We start from the raw sequence: 19,998 nt of genomic DNA on the forward strand, positions 1-19,998 counted from the left end.
CAGTGACTTAAGACTGGTTTTGTGCTCCAGGGTCACATATATATTTCAAAAACTTTAAAAAATCTCATTGTTCCCAAACTTTTGAACGGTAGATTATTTTAGTCCTCTTCAGCTTTACTTTTCAGAAGGGAGCTAGCTAAAAATTGAGAAAGCTAAACTGAAGTAACAGTGTTTCTTCATGTTATTGTTACTTTTACTTCTGAGCTTCTTTATCCCTCTAGCTTGCTCTTGACACTGGCATTATAACAATACTGGTATTTCACGCTCTTGTATGATAACCTGAGGATTAAAGTTTCTGCTAACTGACTAAATGTGCATATAAAATGTATGAAAAAGCCCTTTCAATCTATAATAACACCATTAGCAGTTAAATCTGTCTGATGAAGACTACTTAATATTTGCCTGAACAATCTATAAATATGGAGAATACCTGAGGAGGACCTGCCGGCGTGACTGGAGAGTCATCGATGCCACAGGCGAGGTTTTGAATCCTTTTAGCGGTCACTTCACCAAACTCCCTCACCAGGTCAGGCAGAGAATATAACTGTAGATCTCTCACACTGACCAGACCCAAAGCCTTTAGCTTCTCACGTGTCTTGTAACCAATCCCTATAAACACAGACAATGTTTACAGAATATAAACAGCACGGTGTGCAATGGGTGAGATTATGTGTCATCTTACCAGGCACTTTGATTAGTCCTGTGAGGCTGCTCATGAGCTCAGCGGTGCTGTAAGGCAGGAGGGTGGTTTGCTGGTTTGGTTTAAAGGTTCCAGACACTAGTTTGGCTAAGAGTTTGTTGTTAGCGATGCCAGCACAGCCAGTTAGTCCCAGCGTGCTGAAGATGGCCTGCCTCATCTCAGCTGCTATCACAGAGCCGACAGCCAGTCGGGCGTTCTCCTCATCAACTGCCATCCCTGAAGATAAGCAAGATTTATTATAAGCAGAAACTCTAGCAATTCTCCCATTTTCCATGAAAAACTAAACAACAAGAAAAGAGTACACTGAATTCGTCCAGTTCTGAAACAGCACTGTTTCATTTGTTTGAGGTGGCGCTCCAACTCACTTTCATGTTTGTATACGTGTCCGTTGAAGGAGAGATCTGAACTACAGGTCTCCTTCAGTCTTCTCTCCACCATTTCTGTAACGTCCATGAAGTTTTCATCAAAGCCCAGCCTTTCCACTAGTGGGCAGTATGACATCAGCAATTCTTGGGCAGATAAAGTCAATGTCAAAGTCTGGTTTATAGTCAGTTCAAACAGGGACCTTTGGATTGTGCTCCTTAATAGTTCTAAAACAAACTCATTACATTTAACACTCAAAAGACTGGGATCAGTAAGATCATTGCATTTATAATTTGACCGTAAAAACAAAAATAGGAAACAATTACAATTTAACATAACTTCTCTATTCTATTTTAATATATATTTGAAGCTTAATTTATTCCTGCGATAGCAAAGCTGAATTTTCGGCCGCCATTATTCCAGTCTTCAGTGTCACATGATGATCCTTCAGAAATCATTCTAATTTGCTGATGTGGTGCGCAAGAAACATTTTCAATTATTTTTAATGTTGAAAATAATTTGTGGAAACTGTTATACTTTTTTTTTTTTCAAAATTCTGATACTGCCCAAAAGAACAGCATTTATTTTAAATAGAATTTTGAATAATATTGTAGAAGTCTTTACTGTCACTTTTGATTAATTTAATGCATCCTTGCTGAATAAAAGTATTAATTTCTTTAAAAAAAAATCTTACTGACCCGAGACTTTTGAATGGTAGTGTATAAACTGTAAAAAGTGTAAAAATATAGCATTAAAATCTAATTATCAAAGTACATTCACTGTTATTATAATTATATATAAATATACAAATACAATTTAAAGACACCTATAATAAAACAATGTAACAAAAAATTTAAATGTATGATTATACCAGTGACTTTGTAGGACATCTCTCTGTAATGTGTGAGATCTTCTCCTTTCACTAGCACCAGCTGTGGGCATTTCTCCACTGCATCAGTCACTGACATCAGTTTATTCACGCCATGCTCTCTTGCCACATAATTACACGTCACAATTAAGTACTTCTGCTGTATCCCTAAGAGACCACAGATGTAGACAGAATATGACATTACATTTATCAAAAGGATAGCAATGAGTTTTGTTAGTAGTACTTATTTCTTTATTACCTGACTGATTAGAACATTTATGACTTTTTGTAGAACTTGTACTAATGTTTTTTGTGTGTGTATTGTCTCTACAACTGCACCAGGACATACTGTATTTGTTGTAAACTTTATACTCAGTGAAAGTTTATATTCTGTGGTGTTTTACCAAGAGGTTTGTTCCTGAGTGCAGGATTTCGGATCATCTCCACTTGTGCATAGAAGCAGTCCAGGTCAAAGTGCAGGATCACTCTCTGAGATAGGGATGTAATGCTGTCAGTGGAACTTCCTTCTGAAAAGTCAAGTTACAAAAGCACAGTTATTGTAGATACAGTATCCCTGACAGAGGCTGCTCACCAAACCTTGTTGCAGTCTATTCATTTTGCAGCTGTCACTGAGCTGTGCATTTAGACACATTATGCAAACATGAGTACCGTGAGTAACTATAATATTCATGCATTACTTTAAAAACATATTTATGCTCAAGTTTACATAATCGTCCAGTTATAAACCCACCTGTCTCTAGCATGTCTGACTCTAAACTGCGATCCCAGTCATTGTCTCCCTCCTCGTCCGTGTCCATATTTACTACAACGCAAGAGACAGATATGTGGATATATGATAAGTACAAACTAAATAAAATATCACTTTTAATCATCAACAGCAAAACATGTCGCCACCAAAATCAAACATAACCCACTGCTCATACTGCCACTTACAGGTCTGGAGCAAAATACTCAAACGAAATTACACAAATATTCAAGAAATACCTTTTTTTTTTTTTTTATAAATAAATGGAATGCTATGATATAGAAAAAAATACATCGTATTATACAAAATCTACATAATTACCTGTTATTAGATTTTTTTTTTTGGATGAGTTGCTTAAATGGAATGATATAAAATAATGCAGAATATAGAAATATATATAAATGATCAAATAAACATGTAATTAATTAAATGTTTTGAAACGTAGTTAGACAAATAAGCAAAATAAAACATCCAATATTTAAAATATTTAATAACTAATTTATTGAAGAATAAAACTGACAACATAAACTAAACCGTTACCTTGTATGCTGGGGACTTTTATTTTCAGAAATTATGTTTTTTTGTCGCTGTCTTCACACATGTAGTCGTGACTGCCGTTGGAAATTCAGTTTTTATCTAAACCATTTATTTCTGGAGTCCAAATACATTCTCTCACACATGGTTTTAGAAAGAAAACCACATATTTGTCATGACAAGACACCAGTAACGGCTTATTGCTCGCTTGACGTTGTGAGAAAGAGGAAACAGTGGCACTTCCTCAGCACAGTGACTCGGTGCGTCATAGCGCTGAAGAGCAGCCGGTTTTCTCTCCGTTGACTCCGGTCTTTTGAGTCATGTCGTTTCGGAGAGCGATCAGTCTCGCGTGCGGGATCGCCGGCGGATCCGCGGTGCTCGTGTGTGCGGCGGTCGCTGCAGATAAGCACGGGTACTTCGGAGAACGATGCCGGTTCAGAGAGACCCTGGCTGCCGTGCACGCAGCGCAGCCTCCGGCGTGGCCCACTGCGAACGGATGGGATTGCAATTGGGACAAGTAAGCAATAGAAACCTATTTATGATTGACTACTGTTGTATTTACATAGTATTTTAAGGTTTCTCGAAGAATATTATGGTACTACCATGGTACATGTTCATAAAACCATTGGTATAGCTATGGCATCATGCCCAAAAACCAATTATGGTAGTGTTAGTCTGATGCCTTGATCAGTGGTGATAATTTATGGGTCACCATTATGATCCTACAACCTTTGGCTTCGATATAAGGTCTTGAACCACTAAGCCGCACCACATTTGGCAGTGATTGAAATGGTGTCAGTGACCTTTCATTGACTCAGGTAGGTTTAGTCTTAGACCTGGTTAATTGTCAGTAATATAGTGCTTTTTACATAATGTGCTAAGCACTTTTGGAAGTGTCTGCCAACTGACAGTTCCAGCTTCAGATATAGACTTGACTCTTGTATTATGTTCAAAATCTGAGACAGTTTTTTCATGGTGGGGATTCAGTATTTACAAGATTCAATCAAATTCATCAAAAGTTATGAAAGTATGAAAAACAAAAAATAAATAAAGTAAAACAGCAAACCTGTAACATTAATACCTCTCACACATAAAAAAAAAAAAAAACATGAGAACATGTGATTTTTAAAACTGTAACATGAATATTATAAACAGTATTTTAGCTTTTTTTTAACCGATAAAAATGTACGCCTTCAATGCAGCATTTGTTTCTTTGGATAAAAACTGCCATGAATGTAAATGTAAATACCCTTAAGGTTAAATCACACTTCACCAACAAATTAGTCTTCAGAGGGTAGTTGAGAAACTGATCAAATACATTAAAAATGGTATTACTTTGAGTCTGTGCAGCTGCCTTTAACGCTGAAATATGCAGGTCAAATTGACCCAAACATCATAATCATAAAAGAAAAATGTATAAGTAGAAAATATTGTATGCATATTTTGCAATACTTTCTTCATGAACCTAAATGAGGGAAAAGTTACAAAATTTCTAGAAAAACATCATAGGTAGGTCAACCAGCATTTCCTACCAGTCAAAAATTGAAATAAGTCAAGTTGACCTGCAACATAATATTAGGATTGAGGGAATATTGAGTGGTAAGAAATGAATCGCAGTGTCTTGAAGAGTTTTGTCTTTAGCGTCCGGTTTCTCTCAGTGTAACTCTACAATTAACATTGCTCTAATGTTTGTATTTACTGTAGAATCCACTCTTGTGAATTGTGCTACTGAATTGAGTTCATTGGGCCTACTGTGAATAGCTAGTTTGAACATTTTTTGATGCTTTCAGACGTGACCCCTCGTCTATGGTGAATGGGACGAGAAAGGAGAGTGCTGGTGACAATGGAAGTCCAGAAGCGGAGAACAACAAACCCAAAGCCACACGCCACATTTTCCTGATCAGACACTCTCAGTACAACCTCAAGGGAGATGGAGATAAAGAGAGGATCCTGACACCTTTAGGTACCGATACCTCGGCATATATCAAATAACAGAAGTGTTGAGCCTAATCCATTAGATGCTACATTAAGCCACCAAATAGATCACATGCAGATTTCTGTCTTCACTGCAGGACGTGAACAGGCTGAGTATACAGGACAGAGATTAGCAGTGCTTGGACTGAAGTACGACGTTCTCATCCACTCCTCCATGACTAGAGCTGCAGAAACAGCCAACATCATCAGCAAATACCTGCCAGGTACAGACTCGTTCTGAAGAGCTGATCTAGGATGAAACCTCTCAGCTAAACCTGTCATTTTCTTCTTCACCTAATTTAATTACATTATGACACACACAAGGCATAATGGCTGAGATGTATTAATACCTATGCATGAGCGTGACCCAACCATGACTGTGGTCTCTTCTGAAAATACACACTTGTGCGTTTGTTGTCAAAGTGTGTGCATTATTAAATTAAAAGAAAAAGTAATAACTAATAAAGAAAAACAGATGGTTGAAGGGATAGTCCACCCCAAAAATAAAACTTACATCTCGCATTTAAATATCTTCCACATCTTATGTCCATCAAACATATTTTACTTGACTGTATTACTTATATCCCTTTAGGGAACTGCTGATACTTAAAAAAAAAAAAAAAAATTCAAATTTAGTCTTAAGGTTAAAAAAAAATCTTATTTAAAATCTTATGTAGTTTTATTTTTTAATAGCATTAAAAAGCAAAGAAAAATAAATGTCTTCCAAAGTTCACTTTCTTCCATGGAGCAAAAAAGAAGTTCAGCAAAATCATCTGGGTGTATTTCCCTCCGTACAGTCAAAGTGAATGGGGATGGATAATGTCAGGCTCTAAAAAATGACCAAAAAAAAAAGCATCATAAAAGCAAATCAATATGACTTGTCCACTCTATTCTGAGTCTTATACCTTTGTGTGTGAGTTTAGGGGGTGGCAGTATCACCAAAAATCTATATTGCGATATGTGTAATATTATTTTAAGATAACGACGGAATATATAAGTATCACAATAGTTGTTTTGTTAGAAATAAGGTTGTCAAAATGGCAACGTTTTAGATGACATGAAAATTTCACAATTCTTGATTATTTCAATACCACGGCAAAAACAGATATTTTAAATATTATATGAATACTCCCTAAAGGCTTGTTCACACCGGGACGAATATCGTGCGCGATTATCGCCGACGTTTAACTCGTGACTAAACAAAGGGCGCCAATGTGAGTGTGCACACCGATGCGCAAAACGCGAGGCGTAAAAGCGTCATTTTTTTAAAAACTCCTCGGGCTTGTTTTTTTGGTTTGACGCGCCGCGTTAAAAACTGGCCGACCAATGAGATTGGCGCTTTTGTTCACGTGCCTGGAGCTGCTGAAGTTACAGTAAAACACGACTTGGTGGCGCTCAAGCACAAAAGGTCTTGCCGAGCACACATTGATACCTAACGACAAAGAGGAAGTAAGTAGACCAAGAAGATGCATGGAGGCAAGATGAATGTAGAGCTGCTGGTCTCATTGGTGTCTGAACACAAAGGGCTTTATGACAAACGCGACAGCGACTACAAAAATCTCGATAAGAGGGAGTTGTTATGGAGAGGAATTGCAGATCAAATAGGATTCGATGTGTACCGGAGTATTTCTGTGTTTTGTTAAGCGCCATCTAATGTCAGGGAGTGAATTTGCACGTTCACTCGGCTCATCGCCTGCGATAATCGCTTGGTATGAACACAAAAGACGCGTCGAAAAACGTTGGCGATAAGCGCGCGCGATAATCGTCCCGGTGTGTACGAGGCTTAAGGCTGCCATTTGTACCTAACTGTGTATTTGACCATTTAGGCCAAAAAAAAAGGCAAAAAAACAACGCAATTTAGTACTCATGTGCTGTGTGACAGGCGGCTTTCTGCGTGTGCGGTCGATCACACTTGAGCCGTTTAAAATCGTAAATTGAAACTGGAAAGGTCTAAAAATGCACGAAAAGAATAAACTTTAATGACGGTGGTGACGATAATCCAAAATTTCTACTAGTTGTTAAATTTCTTTCGGTTTATCGTGTTTACAACTATTGCCCACCCCTAGAACTGACCGAAAACATTCAATTCAGTCTGTTAGTTTTAGCTTGGACAATTCCTGTATTGTGTACTAAAATAATTATTATGAATTGATGTTCCATGTTGTAAAATGTTGCCTTTGTAGAGATTCAGAATGGTTATTTTCTTCACGTATGACCCATGTGTTTGTTGTAGGTGTGGAGCTTGTAAGCTGTGATTTACTGCGAGAGGGTGCACCAATAGAGCCCGTCCCACCTGTCACGCACTGGAAACCTGAGGCAGCGGTCAGTGCAAACAAAGTCTTTACTTACCAATCTGAAGGCACTGTCTGTTAGTCCCCACGTTTGGTGCCACTTTTGATTGTCTTTGTGTGTTGAGTTTCTGTTGATGACGCAAGTCATAACAGAACGAACTGCTAAGGTTACTGCTGGCATACAAAACCCACAATGAAACCATCTCAAATCGCTTCAACAAGCATCAAATATTCTTGTTTTCCTGCTGGTCATCCTAAAGCTTGATATCTGAAATGTTTGCTGGAGAATGTTGAGTTTGGTTTGGTTTGGTCGTGAGTGGGCTGTGGGGTCCTTCCTCTCCTCACGTGGATGGTTGTGAAAGTCTTGTGCTGGTTTCAGCAGTACCACGAGGACGGCGCACGGATCGAGGCAGCGTTCCGCCGCTACATCCACCGAGCTGACCCCAAGCAGAAGGAGGACAGCTACGAGATTATCGTCTGTCATGCTAATGTCATCCGCTATTTTGTGTGCAGGTTTGTGTTCACTTGCTACTCAGTGCAGTCTTTTTTAATCTTCATTTTTGTGCTCTTTGAAGCTTTTAAAGGGGTCATATGACGTTGCTAAAAAGAACATTATTTGGTGTAATGCAATGTGTTTATGCGGTTTAAGGTTCAAAAACACATTTTCCACATACTGTACATTATTGTTTCTCCTCTATGCCCTGCCTTTCTGAAATGTGCCGATTTTTACAAAGCTCATCGTTCTGAAAAGCGAGGTGTGCTCTGATTGGCCAGCTATCCAGTGCGTTGTGATTGGACGAATACCTCAAGTGTGTGACCGGAAATGTTACGCCCCTTATACTGTGATGCTGTGTCTGGCCGGAGCGACGAGACAAAAACATTAAAACCCATTATAAACGAGGCATTTGTTGCATCCAGAGGGGACATAATTACGGATTATAATGACTTATATTGTCTTTATATGCGTTGCGTTGCGTATCGCGCCGCGTAAACATAAAACCATTTGTCTGCAATTGTGATCGGAGAAACGACAAACAACAAGCGCTACTCTACACTGCTCAAAAATCGCGTTTGAATCGTCAGTGGCAAATTCTTTAAATATGAAAACATACTTACAGGTTGTGAGTCAGAACAGCCGGCATTGCAGGTTCAGGAAACATTAAATGCATTGCACACACGAATATTTGGTTTGAACTGTTCTGGAACAGTGTTGTAAATACAACTTAACCACTGATTTGTAGTTGTGTCCTCTTTTGGAGGCCTAACAAAGTAGTTTCGCTTTCACAACGAAACACACAGCGCCTTCACGACATGGCGGAGGCAACTACAATACTACAGCAAGAATCAAAGTTACGCCTTCTTTCTTTGCGTGAACATTTGGGCGGCATTATGCAAATCTTCCCACATCGTGACGTAGACATGTGGGGGCGTGTTTAAATGAGGCGTTTTAGGAGGGCGTGGACGTGTCTTAACTTTTAAAAAGAATATCTCTTTGGGTTTGAGACTTTAGTCTTTGCAACTTCAGGGATCTTATCTATTCATGAACAGCTTGAAGCACTCCAAAGAGAGAGGAAAATTTGAAATCGCATCATATGACCCCTTTAAAAAACATTTTCATGGACAGCAGTCTGCCCATGAAAAACAAATGTAATCGTAAGTATGCTCTGATCACTTTGTATTGTTATGTGTGTGTGGTTGCAAAAGTTTCATAGAAGCCCATTTCAGCCACATAAGGGAAAAAAAGAATGCTTTGGTAATTCGTAATTATGACAAAATCATAATAGTAAATTGAAATTATGAGATACTAAATCGTAATTGTGAGATTGAAAAAAATATCATGACAAAAAGTCAGTCAGGTCATAGTCAAGTCATTTTGTGACAAAAATGTGACTTCTATCTCATAATTAAGCATATTCTCAAGCATATTTTTCTCAAGCATATTATGTGGTAGAAATGGGCTTCCATATTGAATATATGGAATTCATGAAAAACTGTTTGCAACCTTTTATCAATGGTCAAACATGCTAAACATCACTATTGCTGTTGCTCATACATACCTCTAATGCAAGAGATAAGCTTTAGAGAATAGAAAAAATATATATTCCAAATATTTGTATTAAATTAATTTTCATTTATGAAAAGTATTATTTTTTATTAAATAATTTAGTTTCTTATATTGTGTGGTTATGACTAATTGCTAATAAATATAATAGTAATATCTAATTGCTAATAAATATATTTCTTGATTGCATTATATTGTTATTTATTTAGTTTATTAGTTACATTGTGTGGTTGTGACTCTTAATTTTCTTGATTCTTGTACTAGTTTGCAATTTGTGTAAATTTGAAATATTTCAGCCATGTTTGTTCACATGACTCGTCAGACACATGCTGAGGTAATTGTTATGCTCTTTCAAAGGAAGTGTCTGTCAAAAGCATGAATGTAATTGAAATGTTTGTTCCAGGGCTCTGCAGTTTCCTCCAGAGGGCTGGCTGAGGATGGGCCTGAACAACGGCAGCATCACCTGGCTGACGGTTCGGCCCAGCGGCCGAGTGGCTCTCAGAGCGCTGGGAGACTCGGGCTTCATGCCTCATTACAGCCTAGAACCGAAGGATCATTGAGATGGACAGATGTTAAGGGTTGCAAAGGGTCGAAATATTTCCTTAAATGTTCTCCTGAAAATGTTCTGAAATGCCTTTTTAGATGCACAAAAAAAAATTTTTAATGTGATTTAATATTCACCAACTCATCTTGCTTGTTTAATAATAATCTTACATAGCTGTAATTTAAGAGAAGATTTCTGTGAAAAATTTCATTTGCAACTCTACAATCTGTTGCTGTGGTGATCGGTTACTCCACAAGTGTCTTGAGTGTAATAATTTTATATTTTTAAATCAAGCAAGTTAAGAATTATTGATATTTCTTCAGTTAGACACTCCCGTGCCAATGCTTTGTCTGATCTATAACAGCCATGGAAAGGTGGAATTAACCAGCAAGTGTACTTTTTTTAGGTTTATGACGAGGTGTCTTTTCCCAGCAGCATTATGCAAACTCTGGAGGCCTTGTTGAGGCAGTTGGTGTGTATTTGCACTGTTCACATGGAATTGTTTATTACCGTTTTAGAAGCAAAGTGTGAGTTTGCTAAAAAAGGCGAGAATCTTGCCATTGAAAGGTCTAGGATGACTCTTGTGTTAATGTTTGTATGTTGTTGTTTATGGCAGTAAAAAATACAATCATTGAGTTTAGTAATATCATTCATTGTTTGATTCAGATAATGGATTTAAAAAAATGTCCAGGTCATATTTTACCTGAAAAAAATAAATACAATACTACTACTAAAAAAGGCATATGATTAGGACATCATGCCTGTTTTAGAACCATAAATAATTTTAGCATTGTGACTTTTGTGCCAAAAAAGGCACTTTTTAAACAAATATTAATGTAAATAAAAATAAATAAAATCCTAATTGGACACTTTTTTTTCTTTTATGCAAAATCTTTTTTTTATTTTGGTAAAATATGGCCCAGACATTTCTTGGCTGTTTTTAATGTTTACCTAGATACACTATTGTTTGGAAGTGTGGGGTGACTAAGATTATTTTAAAGAAATAATAAAAAGACCTTATTGTTTACAAATAAAATAATAGGACAAATCAGAATGTGTTTTGTACCTCAGTGAAATGTAAATTTGCTAGTTTTCCATAAAGACATTTTTCTTGTACAGTCAAAGAAAGTCAGTAAAGTTACAAGACTGTGCACTTTATTTATCGTTCGTCAATAGAACATCAAATACTTTCCTTTAACGTATACTGTAATAAAATAGGACTAGAAATGCATGCAACGTAAAGGCCAGGACAACAAAATAAGTCAATTCTCAACAATAAACTACAACTCATTCTCAATTCACCAGTGTTGGCACTACAAAGCATCATTTAACAAAAAGTAAGGCTGGCATTGATACAACACTAGCAATAACTAAAACGGTAAACCTTTTTTTCTTCTCTTACAATCGTATTTAAGAGGTATTCAGACACTGCATATGCCAATGCTACTGTACTCTATTTTACACTAGGAAACAGAAAAAAAGGTCTATTCAGCTTGTATGTGGTCAGTGCATCTGTCATACCCTGGGGAGGAGCCACAGGCCCTTCCAAACAGATCATAATCAAAGGCACTAAAGCTTTACAAAGCAAAGATCAACAGGCCAGCACTACACGGAGAATGATGGGCACCAAAGAAATAGATCACATGATCTGAAAGTACCACAGAGGATGTTCTGGACTCGATTCCTTGAGATATTCATCACATAAAACTGAGCTACCTGGAGCTTTTCTGCTTCTAGTCAAGTAGCTTAGATTCCAAAACGAATGGGGTGAATCTGGCAAATGGATCCATTTCAGAAGCCAGTGAGAATCGCATTGACATGATCTAGCAGTGAGACTGAAATATTGGCCATTTATGATGGGATGAAGGACAATGATTTTTTCCGAACACATTTAAAGTGCACTTACAACACTCCGGATCCACAATCATTAAGTCTTACAGCTATCATGACATTAACGTAACAAGACAGTACTGACTTGCCATCATCAAATTTGCATTAGCTTGAATGTGGCATGGCTCAAACTATGCAGATTCATGTCTTTCCGACAAACCGAGTCTCATCTGTTGTTCATGGTGAACTGTGTCAAACTCCAAAAAGAATTCAAAGTGCAAACAAATGCGTACTTAGAAATGATAAATCACATTTTTTGAACTTAAAAATGAAAAAGGGGAATATTCTCACATTATAGGACTCTTGCTTTTTTCCCCCAACACCTAAGGCTGCTATTAACAAAGCATGAATAAACACCTGCTTTTGAGATTCAGAAGTTGGTCTTTTCTTTTAGAAATTTAAGGCAGTTCTCCAATTAAAGAATAAAAATAACTTCTGGCAGTCAGTTGACTTTTTTTCTTTTTTTACATTAAAAACCATTAAAATGAGCGTTTTGTGCTACTGACAGTTAACTAGCAAAAATAATTCAATAATTTACTACTACATTATTTAATTTAGATCTGGGTTTATATGCTGACATCTTTTTTCCCCCCAATTTAAATGACTGCGTTAAGTGGGAAACTGTTCATTTCCATTAAAGACACCGTTTTGTAAATCCACAGATAAATCTCCCAAGCACACACACACACACACATACACACAGATAAGAAAGAACAAAACAAAAAGGTTAGAAAAAGTCTATACGACCATCACAGATCAACACACTTGGTGTCATACACAGAAGTGCCGAATATATATATATATTATGATTCAGGAACCCCCGGGAGATGTGCATATTATTATTTGAGCTGTGTTCTACGAACCTAGGAGCATACAAACCGAAGGACGGTGAGATCCTATCTGCCGTTTGCACGGCACTAGGAGCCCGATTTGAGCATTTCATGGCTTCCGTTATGACACTGTGCTCCTTGGCGACGTTCCATCCCATATTTAATTGTTACGCTTGTTACTTCAGTTACTAGTCGGTAGAAATTGGGCTGGATGGGATGGACAGAGTTTGTTAAATGGGGGCGTCACCAAAATGTTTAAGTCGGATACGCTGGATGTAGCTCACAGGGCTGTAGTTTGAATGAGCGGGGCTGTAGCGTCCGGGGCTGCAGACGTCCGGTGAGCACATGTGACGAGCTGGGCTGAAGCGGCTCGCGGGGGACATCAAACTGCTCACTGGAGAGCCAGGGGTGACTGAGTGAGCCCTGAAATGGCTCTTGATCACTGCAGGAGTCTGCCAGCTGAAAACATAAATACAGACCTCTTAGTGTACATAAATATTTGTCACAAGATGTTCTCAAGAGGCATCTTTAAAAAAAGGCCTATTGTTGTCATTACGATTTTTAAATTGTTTTTTTGTTTTTTTTAAGAAGTCTCCTACTCTCCAGGACTGCATCTATTTGATAAAAAAAAAAAAAAATTCAGTATAACATATTGTGTAATGTTATTACAATTTAAAATAACTTTTCTGTTTTAATATATTTAGTATATTACAGAAACCATGATAAAACATTTTTATCATGACTCTGGAACAAAAGAAGTTTCAAAGAACAGCATTTATTTAAAATAGAAATCGTTTGTAACATTATATAAATCTTTACTGTTACTTTTGAGCAATTTTATGCATGCTTTCTGAATAAATATTAATTTCCTAATAAAAGTTGTTTTTTTTTTTTAATCTTACTGACCCTAAACTTTTGAATGGTAGTGTACTAAAAAGTAGTGTAACGTATCTCTCATCACTGAGCTACACACATGCCTACCTTTGCATTTCTAAGTGGGAGTATGCCTGAATTGTGCTCTTCCATTTGTCAATGCTGGGATACTTCAGAGGGTCAATGTCTGTGCCACCTAAAGCTGACAAAACCTCTCTGTCCAACTTGGTAGGCGAATCCCTGAAAAAAGAAGGAAAGAGTGAAGGTTTAAAGCCAAAAAAATAAAAATTGTCTGGGACTATCCACAAATTGTACAGAACAGGACCTTAAATAAAAGTTTGTGTTTTCTTTTACAGCAAATGGTTAGTTAGTATTTTTGTATTAATTTTCAACAGCCATTACTCCAGTCTTCAGTGTCACATGATCCTTCAGAAATCATTCTAATATGCTCATTTGTGCTCAAGTAACATTTCTTATATTAAAAAAATGCATACAAATGTATACAAAAAAGAAAACGTACTTAAATGAAAAAAAAAAAAACGGAATGAATAAGATGAATAAATTAAAAACAAGTGCCAGAACTGGGTTGCACATTTAGCTTAAATTAATCACTCAGTAGAGGTCTGTTAGGTTTAGAACCATCTATTTTACTACAAAAACGTATAGACCAATACACCTTAGAAAGGGTTCTAAGGGGTGTACGATATTGACAAAAATAATATATCGATTTTTTCTGGGATTTTATCGATAACGATAATTAGACGATATTTTGCTGAGTGTGTTAGCCTATTGTGCTGGTATCTTAAACTTTAAATGCAAAATTAAAACAGCAGGTGGCAGCAAGTCACTGTGTTAATAAGCGAGTCATTTCGATTGAACCGAATCATTTAAATGGTTGATTCATTCAGGAACGAAACACCGTCAGAGACGCAAAACAGCGTTGCGGCTGTGTTTGTAATTATTTTTGTAGTCGAAATAGGGCAAAAACAGGGCATATGGTGTCTAAAACGTAAGTCTCTTAATTAACTTCTTGTTTTTTTAACTGTTGTAAAAAAAACAATATCATGGTAATTTTTGGAGAAAAAGAAACGACACTCTCTGTGTGATATTGATTAACTATATGAAATTATATAAATATATACATTTTCTGTCCCCATATCTTGAATTTTGTGATCATTCTAAATGCATTTTATTAGACTGAATCATGCAGTGAAAAAACACACTTTAAATGAGTACTCGCAGGCTTCACGTGATGTAAGCGTGCTATGTAGGGGTGTTTTGAAAGGTCTTTGCAAAATACGCGATAATGTTAAATCGCACATCGTTAAAACAACAATTACGATATTATAGCAGACGATATATATCGCACACCCCTAGGTTGCACCATATTTAACTTTTTGGTCGCCGTGATTTTGCCAAGTAAGACATGTTCCTGGATCAACATCTTTTGTTGATCCTGGATCAACATCTTTACTGTCCAAAAGTATAGACTAAACCCAATCCCTACCCCTAAACCTACCCATAATTTATTCCTAAAATCAGTATGAAATGATAGCTGATTAACAAGGGTGTAGAAGCACCTAACCCTGATCGTAAGCCTAAAACAGATATTTCCTGAAAAGTTATCCCTCAATTCTGATTGGTTAATTGGAATGTTGTTCCAGGATCAACATGGATGTTGATCCAGGAACATGTTGCACTTGGTGAAATCACATTCACCTTATCTTTTAGGGTTAATGGAAATGGCTGTAAAATTTCTGAATAATGCCCCTGTTGCTTTTGGAGTGACCGACAGACTGGAGTTCCGTATTTTCCTGTTTCCATTATTCTCTCAATTCCCATTGAACATGTTGTACTTGGTGAAATCACGGTCACCTAACTTTTTACAGGAATTAAAACAAGACTGTGATGGATAAACTTACAGTGTGTTCAAAGGACTGTAATGTTGTTTAAAAAAAAAAAAAAAAAGTGACGTGACATGTGGCTAAGTATGGTGACCCATACTCAGAATTAGTGCTCTGCATTTATCCCATCCAAAGTGCACACACACAGCAGTGAACACACACACCGTGAACACACACCCGGGGAGCAGTTGGGGGTTCGGTGCCTTGCTAAAGGGCACCTCAGTCGTGGTATTGAAGGTGGGAGGGTGCGCAGTACATTCACTCCCCCCACCTACAATCCCTGCCGGTACGAGACTCAAACCCGCAACCTTTGGGTTACGAGTCCGACTCTCTAACCACTACTTTAACAACATACACATTATTCAGCTGACTTTTGTCCACTTTTGATGGACAAAAACTTCCTAAAACAGTTTTAAAAGTTGTGAGTTATGAAAACTGCATGTGATCTTGGTCCTTTACACTGAGTGTGCCATTGTAGACCGTAAGTCTATCCCTCACAGCCTCGTTTTATCTGCATACAATTCAATGTGGCATCTAACCTGACTAAGGTCTATGCTTAAAATAAAGTCACGAGACACCAAAATGTACCATATGTGTACCATAAAAGCCTAATATTTACGAAATTCCATGACTAGCCTAGATATCACAATTTTAAATTCTCTGCCATACTACTGGAAATAAGTAAAGCATCACAGTGATCATAGGTTCCTCTCACCCTTCAATGAAGAGTCTTTTCGTCACTCTAGGAGGAGTCCGCAGTATGAAGTCCTGAGAACTGTCAAGTGATCTGTAGGAGCTGGAAGACCCTGAGGAGCTGAGGTCTCTTCCCCCATGATCCCAGGACTTTGATCTGGCACAGATCGTGCGCTCGCCTCCTGGAGTCTCTACAGTTCGTTGGTTCATAGGTTCTAACCTCTCATTGGCCAGAAAGTACTCGTCTGAACTTGCACTGGATCTCGCATCTACTTCATTTTTTCTCTGCAATCCATCATTCTCTGCTGCTCGTAACACTGATGTCCTGTCTTTATCAAACACAGAGTCGTCTTCCGAGGACAACGAGAGGTGGCCCAGTCCGGAGGTGAGCTCTGTGGTCTGAGCGTCTCTGTGACGTTTCCCTCCACTTCTTCTTCTCTCCCTGTTTGTCCTGTCTGGCTCATCCAGCAGAGACATCCTCTCAAACTGAGCCATTAGGTTTGAGATTGGCGACAAAATGCAGGAATTTGATGAACTGCAGATGCGAGGGGACATTCTGTCCCCGTTTGGAGTCCTGTCCCCGGGGCCCTGCTCACACAGGCCATTTTTACTGCTGGAGAGCAGTAGATCCTGCTCCGCCGCCACCTCTATGAGGTCAGCGCTGTGGGAAACTGGTAGGATGTGAAACTCAAGCCCCCCTACCGCCCCCTGCAGGCCATCTTTGGAGCACACAGAAGAAATACTTGTGAGGGCAGCGTTCTGCCTGTTCTTGATCTCCTCCAGGCTGATATCATCACCCTCATCCAAAAATGCCCCCACAGAGATGGAGTTACAGAACTTCTTCAGTTTGCCTGAAATTTAAAATATCACGGAGTGAAGGATTTCCCTAGGTCTTGGAAATCAAAAAGTTTGGTGTACAGTGTAGACATACTTTAACATTCACAAAACAAAGTTCCCTCCCCAGTATCCAATATATAACTGCACACATTTGCTTATCTATTAAATCATTTTACAAGCACAACTCATAAGCCAGTCACAACTTACATTTACAAATCTATAATGTACAGCAGAAAACAACTGTAAGAGTCACAAAATAGGTGAGATATGGTCATGTAAAACTACATTATGACTGTATTTGATGTAATAAACCTTGACAAAGATTACAAGCAAGAGTCAGTGGGGGAAAAAAACCCTACAAAAGTATAGAATACATTCTACGGAAGATTAAGGATACAAAATTAAATACAGTATTTTCTAAATCAACCAGGTTGCGTGAATGACTAGTTGACCAGTTAGTCTCAAGAAAGTCCTTAAAATTGAGTTCACCTGACCCAATAATTCTAAAGAAATTTATTTTTTTTGTTAGAAATAAATGTATATAAATAAAATATATATATATATACACATTAGCGTTCAAAAGATCAGGGTTGTTTTTGAAACAAACCACCAGGGCTTTATTTTATTTTTAAGTAAAAACAGTAATATTGTGAAATATTATAATTTAAAATAACAATTTCTCTTTTATTGTTTTAAAATGTCATTCATCTCGGTGATGCAAAGCTTAATTTTCAGCAGTTATTACTCCAGTCTTCAGTGTCTCATGATCCTTCAGAAATCATTCTGATATGATGATATGGTGCTCAAGAAACATTTCTTATTATGATCAATGTTGAAAACAGTTGTGCTGTGATACATTTTTATTCAGGAATCTTTAATGAATAGAATAGAATATCAAATTATTAATGTCTTTGTAATTTTTGAACAATTTATTACATTCTCCATGTGAAATTGTCTTCTAAAAATTTCCTGGAATCAATCAACAGTTGAAAGGGTTTCTGAAAAATTTGGATATTAGAATAAAACTGTTAAGAGTCAGTGGTCTTACCCGGAGATGGGGTTTTAAACCTGTTTCTGGTTTCATTTTCTCCAGCCTCCCTGAAGTCTTTTTTACTGAGGTATTCTTCAAGCATTTTCAGGCCTTCGGTTGACTGCAGGTCCAGAAAACTATCCAGGAAATCCCAGTACTCTGCCCAGGGGTGACCGAGCTCATGGGCCAGATCTCTGCTCACAGACAGGACACCATTATCTTATTCTAATCAATGCTTAATAGCACACTATTAATGCCCAAAAACAAGAAATATTTGTCTTTAATACAAGTAATGACCAGCTTCCATAAATTATAGCTTGGCACTGACCTGCCAACTCTTTCAGCTCCACGGTCTGGGTCAGACTTCAGGATGTTGTGGAAATGGTCTGCCCGTTCTCTGGGAGGAGTCTTCCATGCTCGTCTGAACTCATCCGCCTATAATAACAATGGTATAGACAAATTTGATTATGTCATAATACATAATACTAAACATATTAGCAAAAAACTCCTACATATTCTACATAAAACTCACTTTAGATGGATTTAAAGGTCCAGCAAAGGCCCGGACTGCCATAACTGGATCCTTTGGGCTTCTGGGTAACCGTGGTGACTGGTTTTCCATTGGCTCAGGGGACCAAGGTGCACCAATCACAGGCTGGGAGGAGTTATCGGTGGCTCTCAATAAGGGGATGTACAATCGATCTGTAGCCAATCAGTAATGAGTGTTAGAATATGGAATGCAATTAATCTACATTTTTAAAGTATAATTTAAATGAATACAAAACTATATATTGTGACTTACCTTCTAAATATTCATTTATCTTCCGTTTGACCTCCTGAACTTTACCCTTTTCTTTCATTCTATCACAAATGACCTAAATTAAGGGAATACATTAGATGACTGATAAATAAGATAAGATACATGAAAGCTAATGTATCAGAGCTGTTGTACCTCAGAGGGTTTCTGGTTGTACTTGTTCTTGCAGTTCTTGTCGATGTCTGGATGAGAACAGAGTATGTTCACCACCTCTGGACAGCCAAACTTACATGCAAAGTGGAGAGGCGTCTCAAATCCCTATGAAACACAGGACAGAGCATTTAGTTGGCACTATTACTGTACAAACCCTAGTGAGCCGTCTACCTTGACAGTATTTTAGGTATAAAATTAATGTACCAGACACAAACGATGTTCTAAACATTGGCTACAATAAAGTTTTGGATTTCTTTTATTTTCAGATTAATCTTGCATTATTAAGACATTAACAATAGAGAATTGTTGGATTTTTATAAACAGAAATATTACAACATAACTACGTAACTACAATTTAGGGCTTGATGCTTGCTCCTAAGGTTAAAAATTTGGCAACCCTCTACATTGCGAGTAAATCACTCGCATATGCGACTAAATCTTCACTCTGGGCGACTAAATGATGTCTAATATTAGCCAATGGCTAATAAATTCTCAGATTTTACTCAGTTGGAGGCTGAGTATATGATTAGCACTGATATATTTTCACTGACAGAACACTCTGACTGAGCGCTTCAGAGTTTCACTCTCCGTCAAGCGATCTGTGATATTTTTCAGTTCATTTGAATGGATGCGCAGTGCACCTGTGTTTGTGTATTTGGTGTAACGTAAACTCTAGTGTGAAGGCGCACGACTCGCCGTCGCTTTCTCTCACACACGCAAACAGAAGGAGCGAGCGAGTCTTACATAACATGCAGAATTGATGCGCTACATGTAAACGATATACCTTTGGAATTCTTCAGCTTTTAAGAACTGCCGGGTTTTCCTGTAGTAGACGGAACTAATGCGCAAACGACAATCTCATTGGCTGG

The 19,998-nt window shown here is 37.7% G+C and overlaps 3 protein-coding genes across 9 annotated transcripts in view; 1 reads left to right on the forward strand and 2 right to left on the reverse strand.

Annotated features, from left to right (window-relative positions):
* The window catches only part of poli (polymerase (DNA directed) iota), an 11,972-nt gene extending 8,660 nt beyond the window's left edge, over positions 1-3,312 (reverse strand). The window contains exons 1-7 of one of the 2 annotated variants that reach the window (XM_016465910.1): positions 3,238-3,312; positions 2,683-2,754; positions 2,336-2,458; positions 1,935-2,099; positions 1,066-1,209; positions 683-916; positions 431-609 (exon numbers count right to left, since the gene is read on the reverse strand). In XM_016465910.1, the coding sequence (XP_016321396.1) occupies positions 431-609; positions 683-916; positions 1,066-1,209; positions 1,935-2,099; positions 2,336-2,458; positions 2,683-2,749 (912 nt within the window). In that variant the 5' untranslated portion in view covers positions 2,750-2,754; positions 3,238-3,312. Of the gene's footprint in view, positions 1-430; positions 610-682; positions 917-1,065; positions 1,210-1,934; positions 2,100-2,335; positions 2,459-2,682; positions 2,860-3,237 lie in introns of those variants that run through there. The other variant, XM_016465909.1, reaches the window with a different exon arrangement.
* Positions 3,313-3,538: 226 nt separating this feature from the next.
* Positions 3,539-10,742, forward strand: LOC107672628 (serine/threonine-protein phosphatase PGAM5, mitochondrial-like). 2 transcript variants are annotated; one of them, XM_016465911.1, is made up of 6 exons: positions 3,539-3,748; positions 5,022-5,194; positions 5,304-5,429; positions 7,439-7,527; positions 7,876-8,009; positions 9,962-10,742. In XM_016465911.1, exons 1-6 carry the CDS (start codon positions 3,552-3,554, stop codon positions 10,116-10,118), a joined length of 876 nt encoding a protein of 291 aa, XP_016321397.1. In that variant the 5' UTR covers positions 3,539-3,551; the 3' UTR covers positions 10,119-10,742. The 2 variants fall into 2 exon arrangements, with proteins under 2 accessions (XP_016321397.1, XP_016321399.1); XM_016465913.1 differs by having other exon boundaries at positions 7,879-8,009.
* Positions 10,743-11,229: 487 nt separating this feature from the next.
* The window catches only part of LOC107672626 (ankyrin repeat and LEM domain-containing protein 2-like), a 15,159-nt gene continuing 6,390 nt past the window's right edge, over positions 11,230-19,998 (reverse strand). For all 5 annotated transcript variants that reach the window (XM_016465906.1, XM_016465904.1, XM_016465907.1 and 2 more), the window contains 8 exons: positions 19,112-19,234; positions 18,962-19,034; positions 18,692-18,861; positions 18,488-18,594; positions 18,178-18,353; positions 16,315-17,143; positions 13,804-13,935; positions 11,230-13,281 (listed from right to left, as the gene is read on the reverse strand). In XM_016465906.1, coding sequence (XP_016321392.1) covers positions 13,053-13,281; positions 13,804-13,935; positions 16,315-17,143; positions 18,178-18,353; positions 18,488-18,594; positions 18,692-18,861; positions 18,962-19,034; positions 19,112-19,234 — 1,839 coding nt within the window. In that variant the 3' untranslated portion in view covers positions 11,230-13,052. The remainder of the gene's footprint in view (positions 13,282-13,803; positions 13,936-16,314; positions 17,144-18,177; positions 18,354-18,487; positions 18,595-18,691; positions 18,862-18,961; positions 19,035-19,111; positions 19,235-19,998) is intronic.

Source organism: Sinocyclocheilus anshuiensis, unplaced genomic scaffold (assembly GCF_001515605.1).
Source record: "Sinocyclocheilus anshuiensis isolate Anshui unplaced genomic scaffold, SAMN03320099.WGS_v1.1 scaffold100, whole genome shotgun sequence".
Taxonomy (NCBI): Eukaryota; Metazoa; Chordata; class Actinopteri; order Cypriniformes; family Cyprinidae; genus Sinocyclocheilus; species Sinocyclocheilus anshuiensis.